The sequence below is a fragment of the Delphinus delphis genome, chromosome 1 (genome assembly GCF_949987515.2).
Source record: "Delphinus delphis chromosome 1, mDelDel1.2, whole genome shotgun sequence".
NCBI lineage: Eukaryota > Metazoa > Chordata > Mammalia > Artiodactyla > Delphinidae > Delphinus > Delphinus delphis.
Genome location: NC_082683.1, coordinates 117,567,038 through 117,592,799, shown reverse-complemented (window position 1 = coordinate 117,592,799; position 25,762 = coordinate 117,567,038). Strand labels below are relative to the sequence as shown.

Here is a 25,762-nt window from a genome sequence, read left to right as displayed (position 1 = left end):
GAATATGTGCTTGAATGCCCTTCTGCTGGTACCACCCTAGGGTTCTTTCCAGCATGCTTTTTCCCTACACCATGATTTTGGCTTCTACGCCTAACTCCACTGACCTTCATAGTAGTAAAATTCCTGATGCGGTCAAACTCAAACATGATCTCGATGTAACCATTGGTGGCACTCTCATTTCTCCAGCCCACGTAGTCATAGCCTGGCCACACATGGTACTCATGGGTCTGGGTGAAATCATCCAGGCCAGACACCCCATCGGTCAATTGGCCCAGCCCTTCAGTCATGCTGCTCAAGCCAAAAGAGGAGAAGGAAAAGGGAGAGAGGAACCTGGAGTTAATTACATATTCATGGAAGAGCTTTTACCCAGTTTCTTCACCCCAGGTTTTGTAAGAGCTGATTATCTTGGAGGTTGAAGAATTATGAAAAATCCAATATATTTTGTAGTACTGACTCATTTATCCTGCATCAGTGGAGAACTAAGAATTTCATATAAATGAATTTTACAAACTATTTGATGCTTAACTCTATAATAGCAAAGCTTTGAAACACCTTTTTAAAATCATTTTATATGAAAAGCTTTCTATGATCTATTGTATCCTTACCTGTTCTTATATACTTAACAAGTCTTTATATAATGATTCAATATTATCAAATGCATTTGACTAATTCATCCATTAAGGAGTAAATGAATGAATGCATAGAACAAATACTACAGCAGATGGTGGCACTTGCTCATCGCTAAATAAATGGTCCCAGAGCTGGTTGGAAACTTTTCTGACTCTACTTTGACTGCATCTTGTCATTGTTCCGTGAATCAAATCCAGGGAAGCCAGTCATGCCTTCTTCTACCCCACATCTCCAACAACTTGATTCGATATCGAACAAAAGGGGGAAAAAGTAACTTCTAACAAATTTAAATACTGATTTACATTTAACTTTAATTACATTTGAAGAATACATTTAAATTTACTCATGGAGTAAATTTAAATACATTTGAAGAATTATATTTGAAGAATTTACTCATGGAGTAAAATGCATGGACCACATGAGAGTCTCAGGCACTGGATTTCGTTTTATTTTCTAGCTTGGCACCCTTTTCACTTCCGAGTGTAAGGCTCTGTTTGAATGGTTGAGTTTGCCAGAAGCCTGACTGCTGGGTGGGATGGATGTGTATTGATGTTAATTTGACTATGTGAAGAACATAAAGAGACCTCCTTCCTTCTGTTTATGGAGGGACAGAACAAGAACCCATCGTGTGGAACTTCTCTCTCCTCGAGCTCTGGAAGATATGTCAAGAGTCTCCCAAATGAAGAGATTGGGATATTCACACTCAAGCAATAATCTATATGACCCATGAGGTTATAGGCAGACCAATGTTATGTAAAATTTGTGAATTACCAAAAAAAAAAAAAGGATTAAGAGTGATTATGCCAGCCTTACAGGTACATTTTTAAATATATTTGTTCATTGAAAATGTTTGGCAAATTATAAAATTTGACTGGCCTTATCCACAGTGACCAGAGCCTGGATCTCCCTTCCAAGGTTTTGCCATCTTTTTCTTCTCTCTACAGATCAGAAGGCTAGGAGAACATAAGTTTACTTGCAATGAATATATTTCCCATTATCCCCAGAAAAATAAATCCCCATGAAAGTCTTCAGAAAAGCAGTACAAATTAGAAGGAATGCTTATTCAATTTCTCTTTCATCAAAATTTAATCAATAAGGAAAGAAACTTTCCCTGTTTACTTCATATACTTTAGAATTGTTAGAATTTCTACAACAGTATATATTACTTTTAGAATTTTTTTAAAATTTAAATAAGTAACTTTTGCTACTATGACTATTTATTTCCTGAGAGCTCGAATTAGGTAACTCTGTATCTCATCACTTAGCCACCCCCCAGCTAGATAGCTCATGACCTCAATTATTAGGTGGAAGCTGGCTGTGTCTAAATCTCTGTGATTATTTTGTTATCTTTCCTCTGGGGTTCATCCAGAGGCATATTTCCAGTTACCTGCCTTATTTCTCTATTTGAATGTCCTGTCAGTCCCTTGAACTTATATTCCAAACTGAATCCATCATCATCCCTTTCTAAACTAAGTCTTTCACCTAGGTTTCCCAATTCTGTCAATTATACTTCTCTTCCATATCCACTAAGAGTCCCTGGCACATGATAAGCATTCAAAATATGTTTGTTGAATGAATAAATGTTGTCTCCATTGTTTTAGACTATTGTTTCATCTAACTCTTTTTCTCACATTACTGTCTTGCCCCCTGTATCCAATCAGACTACAAATATTCCCTAAATGAGTATCTTTCTCATTCCCATTCCCACAGTCAGCATTATGGCCTGGGCCATTAATTCTTTTCATCTGACAGAATTTGGAATTAGAAAATGTCCCCCTCATCTCCTCCCTTCCTATTCAGATCTAACCTTTGAATGCAGCTTGATTAATCTGTCTGAAGCACAGCTCCCATCATGCTCTTCCCCAGCTTTAAAAACCTTCAGTGACACATTGCGTTGATGATGTTGGTAAAGAACAACTCCTCCTCCCCTCTTCTTCCTGGCCCTGACATTCAAGTTCCTCCAAAATATGACAAAATGCGCCTTGCTATGCTTCTAATCTACTGCCTTGCTACATAAATATGGCCCATGGTTAACTAAACTGCTGATCTTTCCCAGACATTCCCCTAAATTTTACAACCATGATTCTTTTGTCATCATGGTATTCCCTCTGCCTAAAATGCCATTTCAAGATTCTTTGCCTGTGAAAGTTCTACCCATCCTTTGGGGTCATTTCAGATTTCCTCTATTCTATTATGTTTTAACTGGTCCTCCAATCAGATAATAACTTACATGTATATAGCACATTATCTCTACAAAATGCTTTCCTTATATACTTTTTTTTTATCACTTCAGCCTCATAGCAAACAGAAATAATTTTATGACATGAATCCAGGTGTTTTCACTCCCAATGCTCTATTTTCCTTCTATAGCTTCCTTGTTTCTTTGAATCCCAAAGCACTCATTGTGTATCTCTTACTCCTATGCTTGTATCATAGTAATTTATATCCTGGTTTAGTCCCCATTCCTAACTGTGAGCTTCTTAAAGGTAGGACCAATGACTTTATTATATTTGAATCCCTACCAAATTCCTTGCACATAGTAACAGTTGATTAGCAAACACTCACTAAACTAAACTGAATTCAATTGACCTCTGATTTCCTCTGTGCCTTGAGTTGATGGCAGTTGGGTGTGGCTAAGTGAAATGATGCCAAGACAGATTATGTAAAAGGGGAAGAACAGTGACTAAGCAGATGGAGAGGAAGTGATTAGTAATAGAAGACTGGATGAGTGGGGCATGGAAGCTTCACACAAGGCATGGAAGCTGGAGGGCAGCAGTTTATTCTTCACACCCAAGACAATGGAAGTGCTGTAATTCCACACTCCTCTTCCTGAGACTCAATAATCTCTCTCTCAACCACCAGCAACCTCCACCATCTGGTGTGGACTTCACTATGGTCTAACTTCTCTGCCAGGCTCAATCTTTGCAGACAAAGATTAACCTAAGAGAGAAAAGTGTTGAAGTGGGGTAGAAGAAGAACGGCAAGACTTGGAGTGAATTGGGATAGGTGGGAACATCTCTTATCCAACCCTAAGTTCATTCTGTATCTGAACATACTTCACCATGGCCCTCCCTTGGTTCATTTCATGTATCCATTGGCCCTTCTGCTGTTCCCAGTTCTAGCTTTTGCTATAGTCAGGCCATTCTGGTCCTCATCCCTGATTCCCTTCTTCTGCTCCCCTCTACCTACCTCCTCTGCTCCAATTATCATCTCATCCTAGAATCTTTTCTTGTCTATTGTAAGCCTTAATAGTCTCCTTCTTTTCACAATTTCTAAAGCATTTACATTTCTGGGGTTCATTCTTTCTCAACTTCTTTACCTGTCCAGTTTATTATACTTGTAACTTCAAATCTTCTGTCCCTTTGTTTCCATAAGTAGGCTATTATTTTTGTCAGACCACACATCTTGTTTTGAGGGTCAAAAATTATGGCTACCGTACTTAGAGCCATACCACAAAGTTTAGCCCTTACTTTGTATAATTTGTTGTTTTCCTTCTGATTACTTTGTCTTCCCAAACTAGGCTCTTAGTTCCTTCCAAATAAAGACTACATATTTTACTTCGTCTAAATTTATCTCACAATGCCTAGTATAAGGGCTAAATAAACATTGGCTAGTTGACTGATTGAGTCATTGATTATTGTTCCCAGAACAATACAGAATTTACCTGTACCCAACGGCCCCATCATAGACAGAATCGTTCAGATAAATGATGGAGCCTCCTGGTAGTACAAACTGCTGTCCAGCTGGAGCATTATAAGACACCAAGCCATCTGCCAAAGGAAACACAGATGTGTCAGTGCCTTTGGGAAGGAGATGCACCTGCTGCTCAGAACAACTATCCCAGGGAACTACCTGAGGCTTCAAGACTGCAATCTTGAGCAATGTGTCCACCTAGGACTCAATCTGGGCACACAGGGAGTACTCCTCAGCAGCAGTCAGCAAAGTGACTTGGAATGCAGTATGCCAGGTGTGGGGCACCAAGTCCTGGGTGGATGAATAATATTCCTTTCTTTACTCTAACCAAAAGGGATCACTTCTTGGTGATTAGTAATTCCAGTGAAATTCTTGGTGAAAGTAATTCCTCTTTCTGATTTGATTGCCTTTATTTCCCAGGGGCCGGGGTTTTTAATAAGGTCTACACGCTCTCTCTAGAGACCTACCTAGCCAGACACAGCCATAAAGCTCCACCCTCATGCACACATTCATGGAGTGATCAGTGACTGGGATAAAGCGGACAAATCTGGCCACAATGGGTGGCTCCAAGTCCTTTAGGAAAATGTCATAGGGGTTACTATTTCCATCCAGCACCTGAGAAGAGATAAAAGAAAGAGTGAGAAGATGCTATGAAGTTATGCTGACCCTTCTTCATTCCCCAAGTCATAATCTCTTTGATGGAACCTCTCCTTTTAATTCAAGGAGCAGAATGTATCCACTCAGCAGCCTTGATATCCCTATGTGTGCCCCCCACCCCACCCTCCTTCATCTTGGGTCACACATTTACAAGGGCATCCCAGGTCTGCAGACACACATACCTACATAGACAACCTGTGTACTTCCTCTTCTAGCCCAAGTCAAAATATGGTCCCAGACATCCCAGGGTCTGAATGTGTCTTCTTCTCACCTGTTTCCCATGCCGGTTCCGCCAAGAGATCCAGCGAGTGCCATCCCGACTGTAATTGATCTTGTACATGGGGGCAAACTCAATGCCATGGCCCCCTGCATGGCGCCCCTGGGTCCCCACCAGAGTGATAAAGTGCAGGGTGTGCAAGTCAATCTGAAGAAACTCCTTCAGGTCATCAGGTTCCACTGGAATCTCAGGACACCAGGCTCCGTCCCCTTCTTCTGAGTCCAGCCTTGGTTGATGAGGGTTGGGGGTAGAGGAAGGAACCACGAAACCACAGAGTTATTTACCAGTCCCCAGCAAGCAGCTGCCCAGTGCTGAAGAGAGACAGCAGGCTGGGAGTCCAGTCCAGATGGACTTTTTGGGCTCTCCCTACCAGTCTGACTGTCACCACAGTACCCACTTGTGGTCAGTTCCCTCTTCCTGGGGCACCATGAAACCCAGAAAGACAGTCACCACCAGGGAGCTAGAAGCCTTCAGATGACATGGAGCCTTTATTTCCCATCCTGATTTAGTGATCTCAAGGGAGGTCCCATGCAGTGAAACCCTTCCTACCCTTTATTCCCCACTGAGTTATTTTACCACCCTCACCCCCAGCCCCCATTTTCAGTCTCAGCATAACAAGGCTAACCATTCCTTGCCTGGATATCAAGTTATAAGAGTGGGGAGGGAGGAATCATAAGACCTGCAGTGTGGGTTGTGTAATGTAGTGGAATTTTAACCAGCAGGGTGAGCATGGCAGCTCAGCAAAAAGCCATGGAAACCTATGGTGAAAGTGAGGGGTAAGAGTATGTCAGGGAATAGTAAATAATCTGGTTTCATTCTACTACCTCCAGGCTGAGCTACCCACAAACAAAACTGTGAAATCATTATAAGGCTTATTTTGGGACCCTCTTACCCCTTTCCCTCTTCCCTGGAATGTGCCTTCTCTCACAGACGGCACCTGCTCATTGTTGCTCCCTTCCAACCCCACCAAACATGACTCTAATCTTGCATACACTAAGACAGAAATCATGGAGGAGGTTTACAGGGTTGCTTTTCCTATGGATGATTCCATTTTAACAGAAATCAATGCTTTACACCAAAAGAACTAGATTCCAGGAGGAAGGTTACTTCTTAACAAGCTGAATAGTTTTTGACAATAATTTTTGACAAGCAATAGTTTATTGCTTTAAAGGACCCCTGATATTAGACCACAAGAAACCCAACACACTTTGTTTATGGATGAGGGTGGCCCTTCTATGTGAGGTATCCTTGAGAGGAGGGGAGAATTTGTTGGATGCCTCAATGTCTATTTAAGGCCTTGATGCCTTGCACTGTGATTGATGTTTCACAAACACCCACTGAGAAGAGGGCCATGTCTCCTAACTCTCAGTGACCTACCTAATCTGCACTTTTTCATAGGTACCACTGTAGTCCACTTCCTGCAGTAGCTCATGGTGAGAACGTGAGATAAAGAAAGTGCACTGCATATCAATAAGCCGATCTGCTGTGGGTGGTGTGGCTCTAGGGCCCCTGTGGTTAGGGTGAGGTTGCTAGACCAGCACGTGCTGCCGGGCCCCAAATTCTCTACCTGAAAACATGCAGAGCAGGTCCACTTTGATGTCCTTCCCCCATTCCCACCAGCTCCCACCAAGTACCACGCTTCTTCCTTAGACCTTGAGTCAGTAATTCTGTCCAACCCAGAACTCGGGTGTTCTTGAGGCATCCATTCTCACCTTCCATATTTGGCAGCTGTGGACTCTGACCACTGACTGGAAGCTGTGATGTCTTCATCTGGAATGTGGCCTCCCGACATGCCCAGAGGATAGCGGCATATGGCTGAACCAAGAGAAACCAAAGAGAAGAGAGAAGAAATCCTTTTATTTTATTTTCAGAGACCCCCAGCTATAATGCAATTGATTATTAGACAGGAAAGAGGGACTAGGCCCCTCTATGACCCCAGTTTGACCGCTATGACTCTCTCAGCCTTTTCTTCCTGGCCCTGCCTCCAAACTTATTAGCGTTCAATTTTCCAAGCATTTGAACCTCAGCTAACTTTATCTTTTGGTCCAAACTCTGACAATACTGTTATGTGCTGATTTATTCTTTTATTTGGTAATAACTCTATGGCCCATCCCCATTTCCTTATTAGCAGACATGCATTTCTAATCAGTTTCCCAACAGTGGTGAGCCGTCCTCATAATCACTAGGTACCTTTTATGATCCATAGCATTTTCTTTTCCTAGATAGCTGATTTCATGAAACTATGGAGCAGAGCTAAAAAAAACCCTCTCCTATAAAGGTACTGAACACTCAGCTTTGGCCCCCATTGGTACCATGTTTTAGACTCTGGCTAAAAATAATAACCTCTGGAATTGGACTTCCTCCTCCATCCAAGATAGAGTAATAAAGACCAGATTTATTCTCCTGGGTGAAACAACCAGAAAACGGGAATAGTATATGAAAAATTGGATTTCAACATAATGAATATCAGACAACAAAGGGCAGCAATCCCTGAGAGACAGGAAACAAAGAAGATGAAGCCTACAACTGCAAAAGCTTACTTCCATGAGAGAACGTCCAGGCTGTAGCACAGTGAGTGAAAACTCCGGCAGAGGCTGGAGAATTCCCTGAGCTCAGAAGACAAAGGTAAGAGTCTGTAGAGGTCAAGGGGACTAGAGCTCTCAGGACGTAGGATTGCCGATAAAATACAGGATCCCTGGCTAAATTTAAATTTCAGATAAACAATGAATAATTTTTTAGTACAGATATGTCCCATGCCAAAAAAAAAAAAAATACCAGGCTTTAAGAGAAGCAGAGAGATAGAACCTATAATAAGAAAAATAAATAAATCAGTTGAAACTGATTCAGAATTAATATAGAAGTTAAATTAGAAAAGAAGAACACCAAAATAATTATAACTGTGTTGCATATGTTCAGAAATATAAGGGGAGCTATAGAGGATAGAGAAAAGAGGTAAGTCAAATTTCTAGAGATAAAACTTGAATGTGTGAGATGAAATACACTGTATGGGATTAAAAGCAGATTACATATTGGAGGGAAAAAAATAGGAACATAAAGACAACTATAGAAACTATCCAAAATGAAACAATGAACGAAAAGAGAATCAGTCAATAAATCAATAAACAAAAAGCAGAACATTAGTAAGATGTGAAACAATTTCAAACATCTAGATATACATGTAAATGGATACCTTGAAAAAGAGGAGGGAGAAAGACAGAAAATTATTTGAATAAAACATGGTGGGCTTCCCTGGTGGCGCAGTGGTTGAGAGTCCGCCTGCTGACGCAGGGGACGCGGGTTCGTGCCCCGGTCCGGGAGGATCCCACATGTCGCGGAGCGGCTGGGCCCGTGAGCCATGGCCGCTGGGCCTGCACGTCCGGAGCCTGTGCTCCGCAACGGGAGAGGCCACAGCAGTGAGAGGCCCGCGTACCACAAAAAAAAAAAAAAAAAAAAAAAAAATGGTGGAAAATTGTTTTAATTTGATGAAAATTATAAACCCAAGAAACTTAACAACCTGAAGCACAAGAAACATGAAGAAAACGACACTACAGTATATCATAATCCAATTGCTTAGAGCAGATAATAAAGAGAAAATTTTAAAAGCATCTAGAGGAAAAGGACACATTATGCACCGAGGACCAAAGATAAAGACGACAGCAAATTTCCCAAAATGGCAATTACATGGTAAATATATAAGATGATTTTTAATGTTATTTATATCTCTGTAAGTGGTAATTGGCTACTTAAACAAAAATAACAACATATTGTGGTGTTTACAACATACACAAAAGTAAAATGCATGACAACGATAGCATAAAGGCTTAAAGGGAAAAATGGAAGTTATCTTGTTGAAAGGTTCTTATACTCTATGTGAAGTGGTATAATGTCATTTGAAGATAGACTTTAGCTAAAGATGTATACTGCAAACGCTAAAGCAAGCACAAAAATAATATTTTTTAAAAGACTTATAGCTAATAAGTCAAGAAAAGATAAAACAGAATCATAAAAATTCAATTAATTGAAAAGAAGGCAGAAGAAAAGGAAACAAAGAGCACAGGACAAATAGAAAACAAATAGCAAGAATATAGATTTTAAGTTAATCATATAAATACTCCCATTAAATATAAATGGTCTACATACCTTAATTAGAAAGTAGAGATTGTCAGACTGGATTTTTTTAAAAAAGCAAGTTTAAACTACACATGGTGTATGAGAAACACACTTTAAATATAAAAACACAGATAAGTCACAAGAAAATATGGAAAAAAACATACTACAAAAACTTAATTAAATGAAAGGTGAAGTGGTTATATTAATACCAGACACAAAAAATTTCAAGACAAGGAATAAAGATGGGATTTCACAGTGATACAGGGGCTAGTTCATCAAGAATACAGGACAGTCCTAAATACTTATGTATCTAATAACAGAGTTTCACAACAAATGAAGCAAAAAAAAAATACAAAATAATGGACAAATCCACAATTATAGCTGGAGATTTCAATTATTCCTCAACTAACTTCTTTCCAAAGAAGACATATAGAAGGCCAACAGGTACATGAAAAGAGCTTAACATCACTAATCATCAAGGAAATGCATATCAAAACCACAGCACGATAGCACACATCTGTTAGAACGGCTATTATCAAAAAGATCAGAAATTACAAGTATTGGCAAGGATGCGTAGAAAAGGGAATGCTTGTGCACTGTTGGTGGAAATGTAAGTTGGCACAGTGACCATGGAAAATGATATGGAGGTTCCTCAAAAAATTAAAAATAGAATTACTATGTAATCCAGCAATTCCACTTCTGGGTATTTATCTGAAGAAAATGAAAACACTACTCAAAATGATATATGCACCCCCATGTTTACTGCAGCATTATTTACAATAGCTAAGTTATGGAACATCCTAAGTGTCCATTGATGGATGAATGGATAAAGAAGATGTGATATATATACACATACATACCATATATATGGTTTATTTAACCATAAAAAAGAATGAAATCTTGCCATTTGTGACAACATGGATGGATCTTGAGGGCATTATGCTAAGTGAAATAAGTCAGACAGAGAAAGACAAATATCATATGATTTCACTTATATGTGGAATCTAAAAAAAAAAAACCAAAAAAAAAAAAAAAGCTCATATATACAGAGAACAGATTGGTTGAGCCAAATGGGTATAGGGGATCAAAAGGGACAAACTTCCAGTTACAAAATAAATAAGTCACAGGGATGCAATGTACAGCATGGGACTTAACAATCTGTATCGCATATTTGAAAGTTACAAAGAGAGTAGATTTTAAAAGTTCTCATCACAAGAAAAAATTATTTTTGTAACTATGTACGGTGATAGATGTTAACTTAGACTTATTATGGTGACCATATCTCAATATATACAAATATAGGATCAATATGTTATATACCTGAAACTAGTACACTGTTATATGTCAATTATAACTCAATTTTAAAAATTATATTGGAATTTCCAGATAAAGCAATAAGGCAAGGAAAAAAATAGTAAAAGGCACCCATATCGGAAAGGAAGACATAAAACTGCCTTTAATTGCAGATAACAGTATCAGTTATGTAAGAAATCAGATGAAATCTACAAAAAAGCTACTACTAGAACTAAAAGATGAGTTTAATAAGGTTTCAGGACATAAGATCAATATACAACAATCAGCTGTGTTTCTATAAACTAGCAGTGAACGATTACAAGTTACAGTAGCATCAAAAATTACAAAATACTTAAGGATAAACAAGACAAAAAATGTGAAAGACCTGTGTACTAAAAACTACCCAACACTGCAAAAAGAAATTAAAGATCTAAATAAGTGGAGATAATATACTACAAGTTCATGGGCCAAAAGAATCAATACTATTAAGATGTCCATTCTACCCAATCAAAGTCTCAGCAGGCATTTTTGTATAAACGAACAAATTGATTCTAAAAATCATATGGAAGAGCAAAGATCCCAGAATAGTCAAAACAACTTTGAAAAAGAAGATCAAAGAGGAAGAACTAACATCAGATTTTAAAACATTATAAAACTACAGAAATCAAGACAGTGGGATGTTGGTATAAGATAAACAAACATACCGAAGAAACAGGAGAAAGTCCAGAAGTAGACCCATATATCTATACACTGATTCTGTCCTGCAGCCACTCACTCCTAGGCATTTGTCCAAAAGAAATAAAAGTGTAAGTCCATACAAAGGCTTAGGAGTGTCCTTAACAGCTTTATTTGTAACAGACAACGCAAATTGGGAAACAATCATATGTCATCAACAGGTAAATGGATAAACAAATTGCGATATATCCGTGCAGTGAAATGCTACTCAGCAGGACTGGGATTAGAACGAAGCAAGTGAGGTGTTTAGGGTGCAAAATACAAGGAGGTGCCCACTCCCAGGGTCATGGAAGTCCCAGTGCTGCCTTTGCAGGATCCCGAGGGTGAGCACCAGCTTGCACTTTGCACCCTAGGCACCTCCCTTGCCTCACCCTAGTCCCATCTCTGCTACTCAGTAATAAAAAAGAATGCTCTATTGATACATGCTACAACACAGATAAATTTCAAAATAATTGTGCTGAGGGATAGAAGAGTATGAACCAGGCAAAAAGAGTATATACCGTATGCGTCCATTTATATTGTATATTATACAATTCTAGAAAATGAAAACAAGTCAATCTACAGTGACAGAAAGCAGACCAGTGGTTACCTAGGGAAGGAAGGAGTGGGCAGAAGGAATTACAAGAGGACACAAAGAAACTTTTGACAGTGACGGATATGGTCATAATCTTGATTATGGTGATGATTTCACAGGTTTATACACATGTCAAAACAGATCAAATTGTGCTGCTTTTTTTTTTTTTTTTTCCCAGTACATGGGCCTCTCACTGTTGTGGCCTCTCCCGTTGCGGAGCACAGGCTCCGGACGCGCCGGCTCAGCGGCCATGGCTCATGGGCCCAGCCGCTCCGCGGCATGTGGGATCCTCCCGGACCGGGGCACGAACCCGCGTCCCCTGCATCGGCAGGCGGACTTTCAACCACTGCGCCACCAGGGAAGCCCAAATTGTGCATTTTTAATGTGTGTAGTTTATTGTATGTCAATTATATGTCAGTGAAGCTGTTTTTCAAAAAGTAACCTCTGGGGTAGGATAATATATTGAGATTTTTATTTGTATATTTTCACGCCCCTTTCCAAAGCTGATCGCCAAAGCCTTCCTGTTCCTTTGCCCCATGGGAGATTTATGTTTACTGGGCAGAAATAAGAAACTGCTTGAAGACTAATGGCTTCCTGGAAAGCCTGCCCTCATTAAGCGACCGTAGGATGAAGTAGAGGCGGCAGGAAGATGGGTGAGGTTTCCCTAGGCTAGAAGAAGACAAAGGTAGGCAACTTACAGGACTAACAGGAACCAAGCTCCTTTCCTAGAAGTTCCCTGGAGAGGTAGCAAAACATCAAAGGGAAAATGGTTTCATGTGAGCATCGTGCCCAAGCTTGGCACAGAAACAGCCAAACTGCTGTCCCTGAGGAACATGGAGGGCTTGGAGAATAAGGATATCCACTATAATCATGACAAGCTGAAGGCAAGAAGCCCTTCCGTCCGTATCACACCCAGAAAAGTTCCTGGATTCTTGTCCAACCCTAGGAAAGGGGAGGATGACTCTGAGTCAAGGGCCAGCTGACACTTGAAGAAACAGTATGATTAAGCAAAACCATATACAGGCAGCTTTGACAAGAAACATGGCCATATACCCAACTGAAACTCTTCTATGTTACTGTCCACTGCATTTTCCAAGTCAGATTTGAAAGTATCATTTTGCCTATTCTTGTCAAATACATAATTTCTCCATCAGAGGTGATTGGTTCTGCAGATAATCATTATGCTTGAATCTGGGAGGTTCAGGAATGAAGCATCAGAGTCTCAAAATCTGAAGACTCTGGAACATGAAATTGAAGGGAGGAGTAAGGATGAGGAAATACTAATACAGGATCCCAATGAGGCCAAAATTACCAATGAGTGAGGTCAATGTATGTTTCAAAGTCACAGACAGGGCACTGTCCTCTCTTCTGCTTCATCCCATCAGGCAGCAAAGGCCACGCCCTGACTAAAGGTCTGCTCTAGTCCCCTCCTCAAAGTTTTTCCTCCATGTTGTTGCATGTGCTAAGTGTTTTAGTCATTAGCATCAGCGACTTAATGGGCAAGGAGAGGCTTCTGGAGGCCTTTAACCCACCTGCTACATGCCCCAGTCCAGTTTACCAGAGCACCTGCATTGGCATTTAGGACACAAGCCCAGCTACTAATAAAGTAGAACTTTGCTTTCCCTTTGCCACCGTCCCCTGTGTGTATATTTCCCTCAGGGACATCCTGGGGAGGGGGCCTGGCTCGCCACGGCAGACATTCCTGGCTCTTTTGGCTATCAGCCATGTCATAGTGCCCCCAATTGCCATCTTGACCCCTAAAATACAATTCTTCACAATTTGAAAAGTGCTGTCCAACTGCCTACCTCTTTTTCTAAATTTTACAGCACAGGGAATATAGCCAATATTTATAATGACTTTTTAAAAAATAAATTTATTTATTTATTTTTGGCTGCATTGGGTCTTCATTGCTATGCGCGAGCTTTCTCTAGTTGCGGTGAGCAGGGGCTACTCTGCATTGCGGTGCACGGGCTTCTTGTTGTGGTGGCTTTTCTTGTTGCGGAGGCTTCTCTTGTTGCGGAGCATGGGCTCTAGGTGCGCGGGCTGCAGTAGTTGTGGCACGAGGGCTTAGCTGCTCCGCGGCATGTGGGATCTTCCCGGACCAGGGCTCGAACCCGTGTCCCCTGCATTGCAGGCGGATTCCTAACCACTGCTCCATCAGGGAAGCCCGCCTACCTGTTTTCTACCCACCCAGTAACCCGATGTGGTAGGGAGGGCATGTATTATTCTTTTCAAATTGTATATGAGGAAACCAGCTGAAGTCCCATGGCTATTAAACGATAGGGGTTTGACTTAGATCACATCTCTGAGTCCTAACACAAAGTTTGTCCCAGTGCACCAGACTGCCCCGCTCTGGTTTAGCCAAAAGAATGATCTGAGGAAAGCTGTCTCTCCCAAGATGACAGGATGCTGATGGCAGCTCAGCTGATCAGTAAGCGAGCTGCTCTCTGGCACCCTCCGTCCCTTCCGAAACCAAAGGTCGTTCCCGAATCCAGTCCAATCTCAACATCACCCACAGCATGATAATCTACTTGTTTGCTTGTTGCTTACTAAATCCATGGTTTCTAAAATATCCTATTGTTATTAATTCATTCACCCAGTGATTGGGGGGGATCTTTATGGGGTTACAACAGCAAACAAAGCAAAGTGCCTTTCGTCACAGAGTTTACATTCTAGGGCGGGAGAGAAGACAAAAGGCAAATAAAAATTTAGTAGGGGAGGAGATGGTAAATGCTGTGAAGAAAATAAAGTATAGAAAGGGAATAGGTTCTCTTTTAACTAAAGAGATCGGGAAGACCTCTGAGATAAGCTGACTGAGCAGAGAGCTCAGTGAAGGAAGACAGCAAGCCAGGTGACTCCAGAGAGGAACATGCTTCGTGTAAAGGGCACAGGAATGCAAGGAAAGAGAGTTCTTGGCTGCTGGAGGTACAGCAAGGTCAGTGCACCTGCAGTGGAAAGACTAACCTAAGTTATTATCTAGCACCCTCCCTTTGCAGGCTAATGAACTCATACTCAACTAAAGCAAGCATTTCTGAGGGAGGATAGTACCACTTCCAATAAATTTCTCCTTCCTCTGATTTCTGACATTTTCAACATCTCTGTTATAGCAGTAGGTACAGACTGCTATGTAATATAATTATTTCTGTGAGTCCTATCTCCCCTACAGATGCCAAACTTTTGGAGGGAAAAATAAAAGGACTGTATCTTGTTTGTTTTTATTTCTTTTATTTCTCATTGCACATCAGGGGAGAGAATAGGTGCTTAGAAAACATTTATCGAGGGCTTCCCTGGTGGCGCACTGGTTAAGAGTCGGCCTGCCGATGCGGGGGACGCGGGTTCGTGCCCCGGTCCGGGAGGATCCCACATGCCGCGGAGTGGCTGGGCCCGTGAGCCATGGCCGCTGAGCCTGCGCGTCTGGAGCCTGTGCTCCGCAACGGGAGAGGCCACAACAGTGAGAGGCCCGCGTACTGGGAAAAAAAAAAAAATTATCGAAAACAGAAGGTAAACCTTTGAGATAGATATAGATCAGGAATAAGAAGAAAGTTGAGTAAAATATAGTCTTCCTACAAAACTCATTCCCTAGCTTTTTCCATTTCAGCCAACTCCATTCTTCCAATGACTTGAGCCAAAGATCTTGAGGCCCATCCTTGACTCCTTTCATACTTCATATCCAGTCCATCAGGTAATAGTAAATCCTATTAGCTACTCTAAAAATATTCCTGTATCCCACCTACCTTTTACAAATATCGTGCTACCAATCTAGGCCAATTCACTGTCCCCTATCACCAAGAAGAGAACAAGAACCTCCTCCCGGCCTGCTTTTGTCCCATGTATCTACTAAAATGAAAATCAGATCATGTAACTCTTCTGCTCAAAGCACTCCATTAACTTCCCATCTCACTCATAATAAAATGCAAAAACCTTCCACATCATCTGTGCCCTGAGTGTCCTGGACCTCATTTCCACCCTACCCTTCCCGTCAGCCATGCTGGCCTCTTTGCTGTTCTTCTAGAACGCTGTGTGCTTCTTCTCCAGAAATCTGCATTTATTGTTGAAGTATTTAATTTAATAACATAATAACCTTCGTAGGGTGGAGGAAAGAGAATTGGAATACCACATTTCCCTTTTTTTTCCCCACATGTTAACATCTCTACAAATCTGAGTGCCTCTTGCAAGCAAACAGTGAGTCATAGATAGTTTTGTTTTGTTTTTTTCCTTAGAGGCACAGAAAGTAATGATACATCTTAGAGTCAGAAGTTTCTTAAATTCGATGAAATATGGTAAGAATAGCATCCATTTAGAAGCATTATCAAGTGCAGGCAACGAGATAAGCATTTTGTCACTCATTATTTCAAGTTTCCCACTTATTACCCATTTTACTGGTAAGAGTTTAAATAACTGCCCAAGACCTTACTAACTCAGATTAGAATCTAACTCTAGAGGCTGTGACCTCACTAAACTATACAACCTCTGAAAATCAAGTGATTTCAAATTCATTCCTGGCTCTACCACTTAAACCAGCGGTCCCCAACATTTTTGGCACCAGGGACTGGTTTGATGGAAGACAATTTTTCCATGGATGAGGGGCAGGGAGGGGGTGGGGCGTGGGGGGTATGGGGGAATGGTTCAGGCGGTAATGCGACCAATGGTTCGGGCAGTAATGCGAGCAACGGGGAGCGATGGGAGCGGCAGATGAAGCTTTGCTCACCCACTGCTCACCCCCTGCTGTGCGGCCCGGTTCCTAACAGGCCACGGACCGGTGCCGGTCCGAGGCCTGGGGGTTGGGGACCCCTGATTTAAACCATGTGGGATCTGAGCAAACTCCACACACCCTCTTTAGATCTCAGTTTCTTCCTGAGGGGAACAAGGGAGTCAGAGGAGACGTCCTCTAAGGCAATGGTTCTCAAAAGCCAGTCCATGGACCAATTACTTTAGGATCTCTTGGGAAGGTTCTAGAATACATATTTAGGAGCCTTGTCTTAGAGATCTGTTTTTGGCATATCTGAAGCTGAGCCCAGGAACCTACATATTTCTAAAGTCTCCCGGGTGATTCTGCTGTGCGGCCACACTGCTCCCAGATCCCTCCCAGCCTGGACCCAGGATGATCCTCTGGGAGTCTGCCAGACAACCAGAGAAATCCTCATTCACAGTCCCACTGGGCTTTCATTCCTGGCTATCATGTATCTCTAGTCACTGAGCCATGAATGTAATGAGAACTGCTTCCTGGAACATCTAAAGTAAACTAGAAATGGGGAAGGAGGGTCGCATGAGGTGAATCATGACATTGTTGCAAAGAACTTCCCCACCAAGGCGCTGCTTATCCTGGGAACAGCAACCAAGAAGTTTCAACAGAGATGCTGCTGCTATAACTGCTTCATGGAACATTTCAGTTCCATTATATTTCCCGGGCTCAGGGATCCTTTCTATTTTGTGTTCTAACTAAAGTCTTACAAGAACTTACCCTAGTTAACAGAGAAAGAGGGAGAGAGAGACACCGAGATCCCACATAGGATACTCTCCTGGGTGTAAAGGAGTATCAACTCCCTCCCGAAGGCTCTGTTCTCCTTATCTATCGTTGTGTTAGAGCCACGGTCCTCAAAGTATGCTCCCAGGACCAGCAGCATCACCATCACCCAGGAACGTGGTAGAAATGCAAATTCTCAGTCCCCATCCCAGTCCTACTGGATCAGACACTCTGGGGATGGGGCCCAGCAAAGTATGGTGTCACCAGCCCTCCAGGTGACTCTGATGCACAATCAAGTTTGATAATTAGAGGAACTGGGGGAGAAGATGAGGGTTCAGCTCTCCACATAAAAAAATGCAAATGTGTCAGAGCTCCCCTCTTCCTCATCCCCTCCAGCCCTTCCATCACACCGAAGCATCACACAGAAGGGTTTAAGCCCATTGTGTGTAGACAGCAGAGTGGCAACAACATTGACGAAAACTACAAGAGCTCTCCCTGAGTCAAGAGCAGGGTCTCTGAACCTCTGCCTGGAGATGGATATAGGGTTATTGGAGAGGAGGAATTCAGGATGATAGGTGACATGTTACCTCTGCTAAGAGGCGATCAAGGGGTGGGATGTAAACTTGGCCTCTGAGAATCACTGGGCCCATCAGTAAAACCCACAAATGTATCACCTGCAAATTTCTTAAGTCCAGCTATTTCTCTCCTTCCCCACACCCCCTATGCAGGGCCCAACCTCCACCATCTCACTTGTGGACAACTATAATGCCTTCTAGCTCTTCTTCCTGGTTCCCCTATTGTCCCTTCTCCATATAGTAGCACAGGTGAGCTTCCTAAAGGCTTACCCTAGCATAAACCTTCTAACAGCTTCTCATTCTTCTCAGGATAATGTGGCCTCATCTCGGGACATCCCAGATCTTTGCTCTCTATATCCCAGCACACTGGTCTTATTTCAACTTCACAACGACACAAAGTACCTTCCAGCCTCGAGGTCTCTCTAAACATGATGTACGCTTTGCCTGAAATGTTCTTCCTTTCCCCTCCTTTACCTACTAACTCCTGCTATTCCTCCAGCTCTCAGACCACGCCTCCCTTAGAGAATTCCTCTGAGCCCCCAGCTAAATTAGAAATCTCTGTTAAATGCTTATAACACTCTGCTTTTCCTTTATAGCACCTTTCACACGTGTAGAACAAATAATTGTTTAATTTCAGTCTCCCCACCAAACAGTACATGTTTTGAGGGCAGGATCCTGTCTATCTTTCTCTCTGTTGTCTCTCTAGTTTCTAGTAGGGTGTCTGGCGTTAACTGAGTCCTCAATAAATATCTGTTGAAAAAGTGGTAAAAGGAGAGTTTTATGTTGTTTATTATTACAGAACTTAAAAACAAAGGCCTGGGAAGTTAGAGAAGGATAGCCCCTACTAATGACATTTAACCAGGCAGCAGACATCTGAGACTTCCTTGTAAGCCTGGGCCATTACATATTTTATTGCAACCTATCATGGATTTATTAATGGATTTGTTCATGGATTTATTTAACAAGTATATTTATTTAATGACTATTTGTGTATTTATTTAATAAATAAGTTTCTGCTATGTGTAAGGTACGATTCTGAAGATACAGTAGTGAACAAGATAGAGAAAATCATTTATCTCATGGACCTTACTTTCTGGTAGGGGAGACAGACAAAAGGCAATAGATTTTCAACAATCAAATAGGCAATCAGGGCTTCCCTGGTGGCACAGTGGTTAAGAATCTGCCTGCCAATGCAGGGGACACGGGTTCGAGCTCTGTTCAGGGAAGATCCCACATGCCACGGAGCACCTCTAAGCTTGTGTGCCACAACTACTGAGCCTGCGCTCTAGTGCCCGAGAGCCACAACTACTGAGCTCACGTGCCACAACTACTGAGCCTGCATGCCACAACTACTGAAGCCCATGCACCTAGAGCCCGTGCTCCACAACAAAAGAAGCCACGGCAATGAGAAGCCCGCACACTGCAAGGAAGAGTAGCTCCCACTCGCCGCAACTAGAGAAAGCCCATGCGCAGCAATGGAGACCCAATACAGCCAAAAATACATAAATTAAATAAATAAATTTTTTTAAAAATAGGCAATCAAATTGTCTATTTGACTATAGCTCTTATTAGCTATTACTACTTCAGGTAGTGTGACAAAACTATGGAAAACACTAAAACTTGGTATGAGGATAAAAGTGATGGTGGGGAAAATGGGGGGTTCTTTTAGGTAACAACCTTCATCAGAGAGTTTCCGTTTTACTTGTGCTTGTTTACCTGCTTATTGAAACTGTAAGCAATCTTGAGAATAGTAATCACATCAGATTCTTTCTTTTCCCCCTCACCATCTGCCAACACAGAGCACCATTAGATGCTCAAAACACACTTGGCAAATAAATAAGTAGACAAAGAAGTAGAGAGATGGGTAGATGGACAGAAGGATGAGTGCAAGGATGGATGAATGGAGACTGTGAACTTAACCACAAGTTGAATTCTTCAGAGCAGGTGCTGCAACTGATTCATTTCTCTGCCCCAGAACCTCCCAAAGTGCCTGGCCACAAAAGATACTCAGCCCACGTCTGCTGAAAAAATACCCTGCTCAGTTGCATTTCCCCAACAAGGGTCAAGGTTTGTCAGAGTGAGCGCCATCTTGTTCCCAGCTCACAACCATCTCCAGAGGACAGAGAGTGGCAGGGATGCTCTTTCAAGAGCTTTGTGGGCATTTGCATGAAAGGAAGAGAAGTTCTGACCTGAATATTAGTCAGTGGAGGATCCCCAGCTCAAGCTAGGATAAGGCTCTGGGCCACAAGTGTTACAAACCCTCTTCAGACAGTGGAGTGGGGCTGGAGGTCTAGAAGTTGAGACCAAGGAATATAAGGATGAGGAAAGGGAATTCAGAGACAAGAGCCAGCAAAGCAGCCATTAGGCAAAGTGTCTTGATGAATCAGTCTTGCCAGGGGCCTCCAAGAAAGGACACAGGAAAATAGACAAGATGATCTTGGATGGCCTTTCTCATCCTAGTGGGTCTTTGGAACCAGGATGAACCTTGGCCCAGGGCAGCCAACGTGGCCCTTCTTAGCAGTACCAGTGTGGTTTTCCTATTGAATATGCCTATTTTTGGTAAACTCCTTCTGTGGAAGGGATCCCAGCCAATAGCAAAGACTCAGAATTGCCAAGTCCTACTTGTCAGGTCCCCTTACTTTCCCCCAAGCCTACCTCATCGTTTATCAGAGCCCATCCATCTGCCTCTGAGCTCCACATTATGAAATGTAAAGCAGCAGGAAAAGGCAGAAAATAGCAAGGGAAGCAAGAGACCCTGCAGCAAAGAAGTATCACCTGATTTTGCCTGCTGAGTTGTCTTGGTGGTTTCCTGACGCTTCCACTATCCACCAGTCTCCTGGACAGAGAAGCCAACTCACTTTTCCAGTTTCTCAGAGTGGAAAACTACCAGTACTGGCTGCTACATGCCCAGGTGGGAGCTCGGTCCATCCTGAGCTCTGGTAGAACCTGGCAGGCAGGCTGAGGAGAAGCAGCGGCCACCAGGCCCCAGCTTCCAAGAACTATTTTCACACTGTGCTGCCAAAGTTGAGAGCCTGAAAGGGCTGCTTGTTCCATGATGTTTACCATCTCACTGTTAGCTCCAGACCACAGGCCTCCATCAATGAGTGTCCTATATGCAGCTTCCAAGAAAACACACACACGACACACAGAAGGCCTGAGGCACGAAGAGCTGACAGCTGGGCCTCTCTGGGCACAGGCAAGGTTAAGACTGACGGGGGCGGGGTGCAGTTACTAGGGTCAACCAGGGGACCCAAGACAGTCTCTGGCCTAAAGGAACATTTGCAATCATAAAACTTTAGAGCCAGGACTTTAGGAAACCAATCCCTTTAACGGCTCCATGTTAAATATTAGAATCTCTGAGGCCCAGAAAGGTGAATTGACTTACTCAAGGATGCACAGCTGACTAGGGTAATCAGGACTGAAATTCAGATGCCCTGATCCCTGGTTCCTCTTTCTTCAAGCTCAGGCTACCATGACCTAGTTTTTTTAGCTCCAGAGAGGACAAGGTGGTCTAGTTAAAGAAGCTGTTATTTGGGCCCTTTCTCTCCATAAGCTCTACCTAGCAGGCTACTTCAGACTGGTTCGCTGTGCAGGTAAATATCTACATAAAGGGATCTTGCTAGGTGCCAAGGAAAATTATTTGGGTTCCTCTAGGTACAATGAAGCTATTTTGCCAAGACCTCTTTTGCCCAAGTCTAAATTCCCCTTAGGAACAGTTCTTTAGAATTGCAGTTCTCCTAAAAGCCCCAAATATTTTCCAGAAACAGTTATTGCAGAGCTCCAGAAGAGGGGTCCCCAAGCTATACTGGATTTCCGGGTACTCAGATGAGGGCCAGACAAGATATGTTCTTCTTCCTGGTTAACAAAGTCAGCGAAAGACTTGTAGTAAAATAGTGTGTTCATTCCCTCAACAGGGAGGTAGGCTGAAGACACAGCTGGGTAGCCATGAGTCAGGAGTTGAGAAGAAAGCCACGGCATAGTTTGGAATCAAAACAGGTCTATGCTTAAAACCTGACTCTTGCGCGACCCCCAAGACAAGTTACTAAGCCTCTCCGAACCTCAACTTCCTAGTCTCTTAATAAGCCTGCCAAGCGGGGTTGTTGTGGAGATTTAATATAATGTATGCAAAGAACTTAGCACACTTCCTGGAAGACAATAGGGCTCAGTAAGTGATATAGGAGAAGGAGAGGGGATATTATATTCACGTTTTCTTAAGCAATTCAAAGGTTTTATGGCCTTAGGAAGATTAATTAAGCTTTAAGCCTCTCAGTTTAACAGTAATAATAGTACTTGTTCATAAGAATGTTGTAAGGAAATATGAGTTATATATGTCAAGTACCTAGATAGTAATGTTTAGAGCAGAGTAATGCTTAGAACAGTAACGTTTAATAAAGGTTAGGTGTTATTTTCTTAACTATTTTTACTCTGATTCATTCTAAAAAAAAAAAAAAAGATTGGAATTGGCTTCCAAAGCTGTGTAAGATGCTAAGTAAATAAATAAACAGAGAAATAAGTGGAGAAATGTGGGTAAGGGGAAAGAGAACAGGGACAATAAGATAAGACGGAGCTAAGGTTTGTATCCAAAATAATACATTTGGTTCTATACCTTTTGCCGGTGATGGGCCTCAAATTTGTCTCTAAGCTTCCTACTAGCCAATTCGAAAAGCAAAGCATAATCAGCTAATATGAATCACAATGGCAACGAGATAAAAGTTAACTTTTTATTTCTGTTTCCAGGTGGCATGGAGTAGCTTACAGTAACCCTCCGCCTGAGGATAACTGGAAGAACTGAATAAAATTCACAAATCATCTACCTGAAAGCATCTGATTGATGCTGAGGTAGTGAGAACAGAGAAACTGAAGCTTCAGAGAAGGGAGAATCGGACAGGTGACATAACTTCTGTAGTCATGTGTAGCCCTTTGTCAACTGGAGGCAAGGGCAAGAGGCTGACTCTGGGCTTTGCACTGGTTAGAGGGTCACTAGAGGATAAAATCTAAGAGCTTTTGAAGTAGACCTGGGATCCTCCGAGCAGGCGGCTTTTTTCTTGCGCAGCACATTTGCCAAATGATGGGGCTGTGTAGAGACGCAGTGGAGAAACCTTAGGAGAAACTCTCTGAAAGGCTGAACTGAGTTTTTGAGTCTGACAAAACAAAGATTAGAGTTCAGGACCCACCAGGAAGAGAGGCCACAGAGAAAACACAGGAGTTTTTAAAAAGCACTGAATAACCAAGAACCCAAGCTTATACCCTTACCAATTGCCCAGAGTGAAGAAATTCTACCCCACCAAGTAAAGGGAGATCCAACTGCTTTCACTGTTGGCCAATCTGGACTTTGGGTTCACCTCTTCTTAAGAAAATCAAAGACCCAAACACGTTTCTAAAGAGAAGACCACCCCAGCCTCACAGAGAAGTGGGCCAAGTCAATTTCAGGACATCTTAGTGGTTATAAATAAAGAAAAATATGTTTGAATTTACCCCAGTATTTGTAAATTTCTTACTCTTGGCACTTCAAGAGAGGAATTTAGATTCATCCTCATAAAAGAAATGAAGGATTAATTTTACTTAATCAAGAAACACAACCAGTAGCCATAGATATACCATGTCGTTGTTGCTGTTATAATTAGTAGTTGTAGCAGTACTAGTATTATAGTAGCAGTAGTAGTAGTAGGAGAGCCGTCCATCACTACTGAGCAAGTTCCTCAATAAGAAAAGCTATGACAAAGTCCTAAGTATTGGTCTAACCTACTAAAAACAAACAAACTAATATTATAGCTTTCTCAAGGTGGTTTTAGCCTGTCCCCATAGCCAGGGCTTCTCTTATGCCAGGATGAACCATTTCTTAAGTTAGCAATGCTTATACATAGAAGATACTCTTCATTGTTAGACCTTATATATTGACTGCAGCTTACAGCACCCAAAAGATTAAATCTGAATCCCTCCCTTGAAAAGTCAAGAGTAAAAGCTTTACACATATTTGGGTAAACTTAAGCACATTTTTCTTTATTTATATCCACTAAAATGCTCTGCCCACAGGCCAAAGGAGGGAGACCTTAAGCTTTTAGGAATAAGCAGAGGCTGCACTCTACCTCTGCAAGGCGAAGGGCTCTCAGCCCTCGGACATCAGAGGCTGGACCTCTTTACTGCACATTAGTAGCTGCAGCTCAGGGAACTTCAGTCTATCATCCTTCTACTTTGCACTCCCGTCACTTAAAGGGATGATATCGTATAGCCTCTTCTCAGCTTCTGAACATCTTTGTGAGGTCAAGTCTCACATGGCATAATTTAGATCCATTTTTGTAGAAAAAAAGAGAAGCCTGGGAGCTTCTCAACTTCCCTTCTTTCCTGCCTTCTTTTTATTCCTCAAATATTTATTGATTGACTCTATAGGCCAAGCACTGTGATAGGTGTCTGTCATGAGGACACAAGAGATCAACCACACCAAATAAGACAATAGCCAAAGTCATAAACATCTGTGAAGCAGGAAAAAAAGAAGTTGCATACTTTTTAACAACTCATCACCTCCCACTTAAGCCCCCCCCCACTCCAAAACCCTCATTGTTTTGAATGTCTTAACTTTTGCTTTACTTTACTGTGTATGTGTCCAAACCACTGAAAAATTCTGGGAGGGCTATCTTACCACATCCATGCTCTTCAGAGTCCTGTTGGCTAAGACCAAGAGCTAAGTCAACATCACACTATTCTCCCCAGAAAAAATACACCGTCATGGATATGCTCAGCCTGGGCACACGGCCCTGAATCCCTTGGAATTAGGATGGCCGGAGTTCAGGGTTGTTAGAAACCCCTATTCTCCAAAGGTAACTTGAGTCTCTCTTGGAGACCACAAGAGATGATAATAGTCACTAATGAACGCTTTTTCTCTTTCCTCCTCCATCATCTGCTTGACAGAAACTATTGTTTTATAGTGTTTGGGTTATTTTAATTTCCTTCTCTTCCAAAAGTAACAAATCACAACCCTTGATATTTGCATATAACTTTCCAAAGCCCATTGACTTCATTATCTCATTTGGTCTCCCTATAGTAACCCTGTGAAGTGCAGAAAGCAGAGTTTATTCTTCCCATTTTATAAGGGAGCAAAGTGAGGTGCAGAGAGTTAGCTAAAGTCACTAAGCTAGATAGTGACAGAGCTGGAACTAGAATCTAGACCTCTCAGTTGCCGTGGTCTCTTCACCATCTTTGTTGTCATCACACTCTGCTGTCAGCACATACTCTCCACGCTGTCTGTAATATGACCTCAGGGTCAAGAAGAAACACCAATTTAGGGGACAATCTAGAAAGAGGGCCCAGAGAAGCTTATTGCTTGTTTAGATTTTAGAAAGTCTTGATTCCAGATTTGTTGAAATTTTACAGCAAAAGGAACGTGCATCCTGGGAGGAAAGACATTGGCACAGCATTTTGTTATCACCGGGTGAAGGCAAAGCCTTTGATCAGAAAGCACTTGTCACATACCGAGGATCCCAAAATCATGTGGTTCCTGTTTTTGGCAACACCTTGACCTCATCTTTGCCCTATGACCCCTCAGTGACAACCACCTCCACCCTCTTGTTTTTGCTATTTGTGGCTCTGTGCCTTTACTTGAGCTCAGTGCTCTCCCTTCCTTTTTTCACTGAGACTGGCAAATTCCTTTATCTCTGGGTCACTCTCATACCTTCACCATCTCAGCCAGCCTGACATTGGAGACTTGATGTGATTGGGTAGCACAAACATAAAATGAGTCTAACACTCCAGGAGGCAGT

The 25,762-nt window shown here is 42.1% G+C and overlaps 1 protein-coding gene across 1 annotated transcript in view; it reads right to left on the bottom strand.

Annotated features, from left to right (window-relative positions):
• The window catches only part of DDR2 (discoidin domain receptor tyrosine kinase 2), a 69,703-nt gene that overhangs the window by 24,236 nt on the left and 19,705 nt on the right, over positions 1 to 25,762 (bottom strand). Inside the window, exons 3-7 of the mRNA XM_060033334.1 lie at positions 6,970 to 7,072; positions 5,252 to 5,483; positions 4,791 to 4,938; positions 4,295 to 4,400; positions 105 to 288 (exon numbers count right to left, since the gene is read on the bottom strand). Coding sequence (XP_059889317.1) covers positions 105 to 288; positions 4,295 to 4,400; positions 4,791 to 4,938; positions 5,252 to 5,483; positions 6,970 to 7,072 — 773 coding nt within the window. The remainder of the gene's footprint in view (positions 1 to 104; positions 289 to 4,294; positions 4,401 to 4,790; positions 4,939 to 5,251; positions 5,484 to 6,969; positions 7,073 to 25,762) is intronic.